The sequence below is a fragment of the Sinocyclocheilus anshuiensis genome, unplaced genomic scaffold (genome assembly GCF_001515605.1).
Source record: "Sinocyclocheilus anshuiensis isolate Anshui unplaced genomic scaffold, SAMN03320099.WGS_v1.1 scaffold1704, whole genome shotgun sequence".
Lineage (NCBI taxonomy): Eukaryota > Metazoa > Chordata > Actinopteri > Cypriniformes > Cyprinidae > Sinocyclocheilus > Sinocyclocheilus anshuiensis.
In genome coordinates this window covers 349602-360518 of record NW_015555820.1, presented here as the reverse complement: position 1 = coordinate 360518, position 10917 = coordinate 349602, and the positions used below count along the sequence as shown (strand labels likewise).

Genomic DNA, 10917 nt, shown 5'->3' with positions numbered 1-10917 from the left:
TGCTTTGGCTGTCTTTGTTTACCAATGGATGTTATAATTGTATATGCCTAGTTATTGTTAGTTATTCATTATCCTTTATTGTATTTCTTGTGTTCCAGACTAATGCCTCTACTGCCTGTCATTGATAATCTCCTATCAATACATTCCCTAAACCTGATCACCGGTGTCCTCATCCTTATATAATTATTGTGCTCTAACCGGCACTTAGGGGGTTCACTCATACCAGTCTGAATCAGATCCTGACAGTCAAAAGTCTCTTCAACCTATATCATTTTATATCATTAAAATTAAATTGGAAGCCGCTAGCAGATGCTCACATTCACACTGGCAAGGCAACAAGGACGCCTTCACTTCCAGGTCAAGAAGCTGTCAATCAAAAACTCAGTAGCCAATAAGAACACACCGCTGCTAGCCCCGCCCCCACGAGAGATTTGTGCCAGAATGGTGAACGAAAACTTCAGCAGCATAAACGAAAACTTTAGAAGCGTAAATGAAAACTCTGGAAGTGCATTTGTAAGTACAGATCAGCGAATGAAAGAAGAGAAAACAGTTGCAAAACATGCAGTGTATTAAAAATGAAGTCAAAGATTTTGCCTGCATTTAATTTTTTTTAGTTTCAAAGACATTTTATTCAGTTTCAATGTATATTTTCATAAGTTTCTTGAAAGATTACATACATTTCAATTGGCACAAAGGTAATTCCATAAATTTCTGTCTCTGATAAATTAATTTACCCATTAAGGGGAGACACTGCAGGCAAAAGCACTGTTTTTTCATGCACCTGTCAATTTTGAGATTTTGGGCTTTTTGGCTTTTCATAAAGTGGTTTTTCAGACTAGTGGAAAGAAAACATCCAAAAGATGTTAAGTGTTTCTTTTATAGCACGTTATCTATTTGTGTCAATAGATTTCAATTACAATACATATTTTTAAAGGCCATTTTCTCAAAATTAGTTTTTTCTCCTACACTGAGCCATAAATCTCCACTTCAGTAGCACTTACACACACACCAAACTTTACATTTTTATTCATGTCTATATTCTGAAGGTTTTTGTTCATATATAATTTTCTTGATTATATACAACATTTTATTTCCCCAAAAATTGTGAAAATATATTGTTTTCTGGCTGTTCAAAGTATTTTCTGAATTATGGAGTGACAAAAAGAGATACCCAAAATTCCCTCTGTAAAAACATTTGCCTCTAATATGTAAAAAAAAACAAAAAAAAAAAAACAAGAATTGTGAAACTGACTTCCACCAGTGTTCAGATTTTTGTACTAGAAATGTATGCAAATTAGCGCATGTCACATTACTACATTACGCTACCCCACAGCCCTACGGGAAATGTAGTCCCAAATCTTACATCGCCTTGTCACAACCAGTAATGGAGTGGCGCGGTGTGCGTTTTGTCACTGAGCAGTGATGATGATGATGGTGATGATGTAGATGTAGAAGCTTCGTATGAGAAAAGGTTGCTGATAACGCGGACGCGGTAATTGTTTGTATAAATTCTTATAATAGGAAACGTTAATAGGAAAATAAAATTTGACCATCAGATCTGATCTGTGCCTATTGTGCAATCATGGACGAGGACTCTGATGAGTCAGTAATGAATGATAGTTTGGGATTTACGGAGGTTTTTTCCAAAAAGAAAAACACTAAACGCAAGAAAATTATGTGTAAAGATCAGGAAGACAGTGAAGATACGCTGATAAATACGCCAGATGGGAATAAAAAAAAGAAAACGTGTCAGAAAGATAACAGGAAAGGCTTAATTCAAAATGAGATGACAGGATTTAAAGTAATGGTAACGTTTGAAAAAGGTGCAGGAAAACATCTACATCCAATAGGATTATCAAAGGCAATAGATAAATCGATTGGAACAGTTAGCTTGGCAAGATGTTTGGGACAAGGGAGAGTTTTAATTGTAGTCAAAGATATTGGGCAAAGAAATAAACTACTAGGGATTAAAGAGATGAATGGAGAAAAAGTTACTTCCAAAGAAATAGGAGTAGCTAAGAATGAGAAAGGGGTAATATCAGGAGTGCCGACCTATATTTCTGCTGAAGAAATTCAGGAAAATATAAAAGGAGGCAAAATAACCAATGTGAGAAGACTGTTTAAAAATGCTAATGGGGAACGACAAGAAAGCACGAGTATACTGCTGACATTTGAAGGTAAGATGCCAGAAAAGGTGAAATTGTGATATATCAGTTATGTAATCAGAGAATATATTCCAAAGCCTCTGCGATGTTTCAAATGCCAGCGAATTGGACATGTGGCTGCAGTGTGCAGAGGAAAAATGAGATGTGTGAAGTGTGAAGTGTGGGGAAGAACACGAATATGACAAGTGTACAAATGATCTCAAATGTTGTAATTGTGGGGGTCCACACAGTGCTGCCTACGGAGGATGTGAGTTTCAGATAAAAGCAAAAGATGTTCAGAGATACAAGGTTGAAAATAAAGTTTCATATGCGGAAGCAATGAAGGGCTGTCATAGTAAGGTGGTAAGAGCAGAAGAACCGTTGGCGAATGATAAGCAATCTGTAAGGAACAGGGAATAGAAAGGAGAATGATTGTAATCATAAATGTCTAAAAGAAAACGACCTAATAATGACAAAGTACTGCCAAATATATATGCCAAAAATAATGCCAAAATACTTTCTGGCATTTATTGTGAAAGTGATTAATGTTACAGCGATGATGACAAGTAGATCAGCTAAAATAAAAACAATACTAGATGCTGCATCAGAATTCGTAGGGATTAATGGAATCTCTGCTCACATGATACATGACATACTCACTCGGTCATCAACAACAGATGCTTCTCAGATATCTGATTAGCTTAATGGTGATAAGTGTACTACAATGGAATGCAAGAAGTTTAATTGCGAATGGACAGGAATTCAAAAAAATTATTTTAGACTTAGAATACAGGCCAAATTTAATATGTGTTCAGGAAACATGGCTTAAACCAAATCTTCAGTTTGTTTTACCAGGTTATAATTCAGTTCGGAAAGATAGAGTTGGGAGTCAAGGAGGAGGGGTAGTTACGTTTATAAAAGATGGAATGACATATAGAGTTCTTGCAGAGGTGAAGGAGTTGGAGTGTGTTTTGGTTGAGATTTTTTATCATGAGAACTCACTTGTAGTATGTAACTTTTATAATCCATGTAAAAACATGTCATTAAACTCACTTGAAACGGTTGAAAGAGGTAAGAAAGAGTTATGGTGTGGGGATTTTAATGCTCACAATTGGTTATGGGGTAGTAAAAAAATAGATTCTAATGGGGAAATAATAGAACAATTTATGGAGGAGAGATCTTTAGTTTGCTTAAGCTCTGGAGAAGGTACTAGATATAATGTAATGGATAATACGGTATCATGTTTAGATCTTACATTGATATCAAATGAAATCGCATCCTATTTGTTTCTCTCTCTCTCTCTCTCTCTCTCTTTAACAAAGGCACAATGTTTTGTTAAATAAAAGTGAACTATTCATATTTTCGAATAATGTCTTATTTCTTATCTGTATGATCAAAAATAACAGAGTAGCCTATTTTAAGCTGTTTTCGTTGTTAAGGACAAAATCCTTGATTGCGCTGGTACGTTTCAGTTTCTCTTTAAATACGTTCGTTTTGACTAGACATTTAGCCTACATGTTGTTTATAACGGGTGCCATTATAATTTGTTTTATTTTATAATTGTGTGTGTATTTTGTGTTTTTAATTATTTAAATTACTTTTTAACTGTTTAACTCTTTTAACTGTTTAATAGTATTAATCTCTAAAAAAATTCTTACAGTCGGTTAAAGATTAACCGGCCCATATGGGCATCCCTGTGGATGCAAACAATTTATGCGTGAATAAATGGGACTTTTATTTTGGAATGATCGCCTAAAACATGGCTTAAACCAAATCTTCAGTTTGTTTTACCAGGTTATAATTCAGTTCGGAAAGATAGAGTTGGGAGTCAAGGAGGAGGGGTAGTTACGTTTATAAAAGATGGAATGACATATAGAGTTCTTGCAGAGGTGAAGGAGTTGGAGTGTGTTTTGGTTGAGATTTTTTATCATGAGAACTCACTTGTAGTATGTAACTTTTATAATCCATGTAAAAACATGTCATTAAACTCACTTGAAACGGTTGAAAGAGGTAAGAAAGAGTTATGGTGTGGGGATTTTAATACTCACAATTGGTTATGGGGTAGTAAAAAAATTGATTCTAATGGGGAAATAATAGAACAATTTATGGAGGAGAGATCTTTAGTTTGCTTAAACTCTGGAGAAGGTACTAGATATAATGTAATAGATAATACGGTATCATGTTTAGACCTTACATTAATATCAAATGAAATGGCTGAGATTTGTGGATGGAAGGTAATCGGCGACAACACAATTGGAAGTGATCACTTTCCAATAATTTGTAAATTAAATGTTAGAAATCATAATATGGGACATTATCTTCAAAAGAAATGGATGTATGAGAAGGCAGACTGGATAGCATTTGGGAAATACTGTGAAGAAAATAAAGATAAGGTGAAGGAGGATACAGTTGAAATATTTTGCAAATCGCTTACAGATTTAATATTAGAATCTGCAACCCTATATATACCTCAAAGAACTGCGGGTGAGAAAATTAGGAAGATTCCATGGTGGACAGAAGAATGCAGCAAAGCAGTAAAAGAAAGAAATAAGACATTTAAGCAACTTAGGAAAAATATGAATATGGAACTTCATTATCCAGCCACCAGTCATCTAGAGAAGATTTAATGAATGAAATTTTAATGTTAATATGGCGAATTCAAAGGAAAGGAATTTTAATAGGATTTTGTTGGGTTCCAGCCCGTATGGGGGTAGTTGGGAATGAAATAAGTGATCAACTGGGGATGGCAAGAAGTGTGGAATTTAGATTATAAGGGAAGACATTTATATAAAATCAAAAAGCAGGTAGATACTAAAATGATTGTAAGAGGAAGGAATAGGAAGGAAGAGGGGATAATAGCTAGATTAAGACTGGGTCATTCAGGGCTGAATGGTTCATTGTTTTTAATTGGTGTACATGTTAACGGCTTATGTAAATTTTGTGGTGAGAAAGAAACAATTGAGCATGCAATACATGAATGTATAAAGTATAGTGAGGATAGGAAGGAACTAATAGCATATCTAAAAGATAAAGGTAAGAAGAATAAGGATGTGGGATATTTATTGGGATATGAATTTAATAGTGATAGAACAGGATATAGGATTTTATTTAATTTTTTATATAGTACAGGACTAGATAAAAGAATATAATATAAAAGATGTTCTGTTTCGGTTTGGAGTCTAAGGGGTTCAGTGTGGAGGACGGAGGAGCTGAACACGCAGCGCCAACCGATACCTGGACTCTTGATGGCTTCAGAGTTGAGACAGAATAACTAATATAATAAAAGAAAATCCTGATTGCACAATAGCACAGTAGGTGGCGATATGCGCAAAGATTGCAACTCGCCATAAAACTAAGAAGAAGAAGAAGAAGAAGAATGGAGTGGCGCTGTTCTGTTTCCAAGCGCAACCCATAAGCACAACAAGGCTCTTCTCGCTAACGTTCATAGCAAATCTTCCAGTCCTTCACATCATTTCCAGTCTGTTTTCATGACAGTGCCGTTTGATATTCGAAACTTATTAATATTATGTTAACGCTCTATATTTCAATCTGGTGACTTATTTTTCTTGTGGTCACGTTAAAACTATTTTCTTCATCACCCTGCTGTAATGGTAAGTAGCTTAGCCAGCTAAAATTAGCTGAAGGAAAATTAGAGAAAAAATCATGCGTGTGGCTATATTTGACTAGTTTATTCAACTACGTATGATTTCTGAGCAATAAACTGATATAATCTCTTAAATAAACAATTTAAAGAGGAGACGTAAGGGAAGACTAGCTAGATATATAAGATGACGTCAGGTTGTAACCATAGACTGTAAAAATAAGGCCATTAATACCATTAAATACAATGTAATAAAATTCAAACATGCCTATAACTTCAGTGTAGCATAATATTAGTTTATTTTATTTGTTTTACAGCTACAAGCAATATCAAATCATAAGCTGTTCAGAAATCGCCCTAATTTTTGCAGATCAATCAGTAATCACTCCCCTATAATATCAAAATTGATATAATTAAACTGTTTTAAGTGTCTTTCTAATTTTAATTAAAAACTGCATTAATAAGATACGCCATATAGACAATAATACAACTATTTTCCGTACATAAAAAGTGCATGAATTGGAAAATTGACATAATTCCTATCGCACAAACTTGCAATTTGAGTGTTTGATATAAGATTATTTATTTGTATATAACTTTAATCTCGTTAAACCAGATATGAAAGTCAGCTTTAAAGTTGTATTGTGAACTTTACAATGACATTCTTACAGTTCTCAGTACAGTAGATTAGTGTATAAGTGCCATGATGTAACCAAAAGAAGGCGCTGTTTCTCTGTAGTATATTTTTTTGCCACAAACTTTGTCTTTTAAGGCCAGATTGCCATTAAATGTAATATTCTGTGCCTTCACCTACAGGCTGATTTTGGGTTTAATGAGCAACATCAGAATGAGGTGATAAATTACATGCGCTTTGCCCACTCTAAACGGGCACTGAGACTAAAGACAATCGACTCCTGCTTCCAAGACCTGAAGGACAGTAGGTGAGGGGCCGCAGACTATGTCACTTATGTATTAGCAGTATCTCCCTTTGAGCTTCTGTCTTCAGATGTTCTTTTCTGACTGTTTTCTTTCCCTCTTTACATTCATATTAAAGGCTCATGGAGGAGACATATACGGTGGACGAGGTATCTGACATGCTGGATGGGCTGCAGGTGCTGGTGCGTGGAGAAGTGGAGTTGGAACTCATAAACACAGCTCACACTAATGTGCTGCTGCTGCGACAACTCTTTTCACAGGCAGAGAAATTCTACCTAAGACTGCAAACAGACATTTCTGAGCTGGAGAACAGGTGAGGAGAAGGAAGAGGTTAAATGGTTGAGAGTTAAAGGTTTAAAGCCGGGGTACTCGACAGGCAGCCCGCGGGCCGCATCTGGCCCGTCTGCATTAATTTTGTGGCCCACGTCATGCTGAAGATTAAAGGGGTCATATGATGCGATTTCATTTATTCCTTTTTCTTTGGAGTGTTACAAGCTCTTGGTGCATAAAGAAGATCTGTAAAGTTGCAAAGACTAAAGTCTCAAATCCAAAGAGATATTCTTTATAAAAGTTAAGAGTTAGCCACACCTACCTAAAACGGCTCGTTTGAACACGCCCCCACATATCTACCTCACTATGTGGGAAGATTTGCATAACGCCGGCCAAATGTTCACGCAAAGAAAGAAGGCGTAACTTTTATTCTCGCTGTAGTATTGTTGTTGCCGCTGCCGCCATGTCGTGAAGACGCTGTGTGTTTTGTTGTGAAAGCGAAACTACTTTGTTTGGTCTTCCAAAAGAGGACGATATCCGCTTCGTCATGCCTAGAGCTGATCCGTGCTGGTCGCTGAGGGAATACATCAACTTAGTGCTGTGGATTGCCGGATCGGCTTTCACCGTTTTCACCGCTCCTTCGCCGGGACCGCCGTTCTCGACCCCGCCGCCTCAGCTCACTCTTGCACGGCTTCAGCTCAGGCTAAGCCGGGGCTTTCGCTGACGCTAGGCCGCTGTGTTTTTTGTTGTGAAAGCGAAACTACTTTGTTTGGCCTTCCAAAAATGGACACGACTAGAAATCAGTGATTAAGTTGTATTTACAACACTGTTCCAGAACAGTGCAACCCAAATATTCAGATGTGTGCAGCACATTTTATGGAGAACTGTTTACTGATCCTGGGAGAGTAAAGTTAGACTAAAATGCCGGCAGTTTTTCAGACCGATGAGCTTTGTAAAAATCGACGCGTTTCAAAAAGGCGGGGCATAGAGGAGAAACAATAATGTACAGTATGTGGAAAATAATGTGTTTTTTTTTACTTTAAACCGCATAAACACATTTCATTACACCAAATACACAAAATAATGTTCTTTTTAGCAGAATCATATGACCCCTTTAATGTATTTTTATTATAATTTGCACTCAAAAGTAGTGCAAACATTAGGCAGTGTGACTTTATGTTTGCATCATTTAAATGGAATTGATGCTCCTGTTTATCATTTTTTGGTTGTAATGAGAGGATTCGTCTGCGCAGAACTCAATAATGAGTTCTATTACTTCTGTGATGCATATGTGGAGTTTCCGCGTGAGGGTGCCCTCTGGCATCCAGTAGGAATGAAACAGACATTACATGTGTTTAGCGCTCAGTAATGCGCACTCAGTCATATTTTTGGCATAAATAGAAAAATAATACTTCTGAAAAAATTGTGAGCTACATTTGCTCAAGAATGGTTTGAGTTTGTTTAATACTCTATGAATTATTTTTATTTTTATTTTGCATTAATATAGCAAATAGGGATGTTAATTTTAACCGGTTAACCGTTAACGTTAAGAACGTTAAGAATTTTTGACCGATTAATACAATCAGTTAAATCGTTTAAAATGTTTTGTTTTTTTTATCAAAATTATCAAAATATTTAAAAAGGTTTGCTGCATGGTTAAAATACGCTACGCGTATATAAAAAATTGCGTTTTTTAGAAGAAAAAAAACGCAAGTCGCTATAAGTCGCTATTTCATTCAGAATACCAACGCGAAATGTTTCTAATAAACACTGTAAACATAGCTAGGCTATTTTAGTTCCCCTCACTCCACAACAAATCCTTTCAATTAACAGTATTTTGAAAAGAACAAGAATTAAAAATATAAGAAGCTATAAATGACAAGCCAAAACGAATTCATTTAGGCTAAAACGAAACTGAAACCAACGTTGGGTCTCTCAGGTTAACCGACCGTAAGAATTTTGACCGATTAATACAATCAGTTAAATGGTTTAAAAAGTCATTTAATTATTTATCTTTTCAGTAATTTATCAAAATATTTAAAAAGGTTTGCTGCATGGTTAAAATACGCTACGCGTAGCATAAGTAGCATTTTATTATTTCATTCAGAAATAGCCTAGGCCTAATGCCGACACGAAATGTTTACATGTTTACATATCCACGTAAAACAAAATGTTTTGCATAACATCACTGTGATAACACTTAATGGCACAGATTTTACTACATATTTTTTTACTACATATTTTTTTTTACTACATAGTATTTTTTACATATGATTGACTGACTGTATTTTATTATGATAAAGAACAGGCTGCATTGTCAAGGTAGCAAAGCTTAACTGTGTGCACGCATGCGGCGCCTGCGCAATCACTTGAATATTTTTCCGTCTAACAGTGGAAGCAACTATCCTTTTAGTCATAAAGATAATGGTTAGGAAAAATAACCGAAAGGAACATCCCTAATAGCAAAACAAACTTTTAATCCACTTTTTTGTTCCGTATTGTTTTAAATAGGACAAGGACAAGCAAGACTTAGATAAGTAATAAACTGCATTTCTAAATCAGTAAAAGTACAAATATTGTGTTAAATAAAGGCTTATGATGCAAATGGTAATTTGTGGCCCTTAGCATTTTATGTGGTTTAATTCCGACCCGCTTGGCCTCTAGAACTTGAGTACCCCTTGTTTAAAGTATGTTTACACCAAGATCAATGAAAACTGCTTTAAATTTGGCATAGAACAATTTCACCATATCTATTTTGTAAGTGCATGTTACAGATGTTATTGTGAACAATTTATTTGTGCAAATTACAATTTGAACAAATTATTTTTTATTTACCTTGTGATGTTTAATCAAATGTTTAATCAAAATGTCATTACTGGACCTTGCAGTGAAAATGACAGACTTCTATCTGGTGACGTATGTGAAACTTCTCCAGTTATTTAGTTCGTTTAAACTCCACCCCTGCAAGCTTGCATTCTTTAGTTTTTATTCCGATAATCCATTACAATCGAATGTCTGTAGCACAGTAATGAGGCAGCAACATATGATAGATAAGACAACAAGAAAGGCTATTAATAATCTTTCATTGAGCAAAAGTATTATAACATGATGAAAGGCTCCTATGCAGAGCGGCACAAAGCACTTATGCGCAGAATGATGCGCTTGAAGCAACATGGAGTCACAGCGCTGCGCTCTGCATAGAAAATTTCAAAGCATAAAGGGAAGATGATTTTGATGCGTAGTGTATTATATCTGTGCGATAGTTTATTGAGACAGCATAGAAAAGTTCAAAGATACTGATGCGTAGTGTATTAAATCTGTGCGTTAGTTTATTGAGCCTTTTCTTTTAACAGTTTTAAATTTCAGTTACTGTGCGCATGAAGAACAATTCATAGTGCTCTCTACTCCATGATCTAACAGACATATGGTAGAATGTAACTGGTATGTAAAGGATCTTAATACTTCGTCCACAGCAATATTTAATGAGGTTAACTTAACGTTACCCTCCTTTTGGTCAGTCTGCACAAGATCAACAAGCGTGTTTGCTTTGCCACCCCTTTAAATACAAGATAAGCATTCGATCTACGTCAGAGCGTCCACGAATCTTTCCACAGCGTTATTGGCAGGGCGGCCAGAGCGATTTTTGACGCTCTCGATGGCGGCGGTGTGAACGTACAGTAACATGCTTTAGAAACAGCACTAAACTAAACTTTTATGCAAAACCACTGATCTTTATCTACAGATCAAGTATAATAATTAGGGCTGGGTATCATTCAAAAATGTTCGATATCGATACCGATACCTTGACTTCGATACCGGTTCCTGAACGATACTTTTTTCGATACCAATTTTATGAAATCAATTTTTAACAAAATTACATTATCTAAAAAAAAAAAAAAAAACTTTGGTTTTATTTTTCAGCTTGATGTTTATACAATCTCAAAGACTCATCTCCTGAGCCACTGC

At 35.6% G+C, this 10917-nt stretch overlaps 1 protein-coding gene across 1 annotated transcript in view; it reads left to right on the top strand.

Moving 5' to 3' along the window:
* The first annotated feature begins 5578 nt into the window (after positions 1–5578).
* LOC107675311 (leucine zipper transcription factor-like protein 1) overlaps positions 5579–10917 on the top strand; it is a 20351-nt gene continuing 15012 nt past the window's right edge. Inside the window, exons 1-3 of the mRNA XM_016469611.1 lie at positions 5579–5755; positions 6562–6686; positions 6800–6994. Of these exons, the coding sequence (XP_016325097.1) occupies positions 5753–5755; positions 6562–6686; positions 6800–6994 (323 nt within the window). The 5' untranslated portion in view covers positions 5579–5752. The remainder of the gene's footprint in view (positions 5756–6561; positions 6687–6799; positions 6995–10917) is intronic.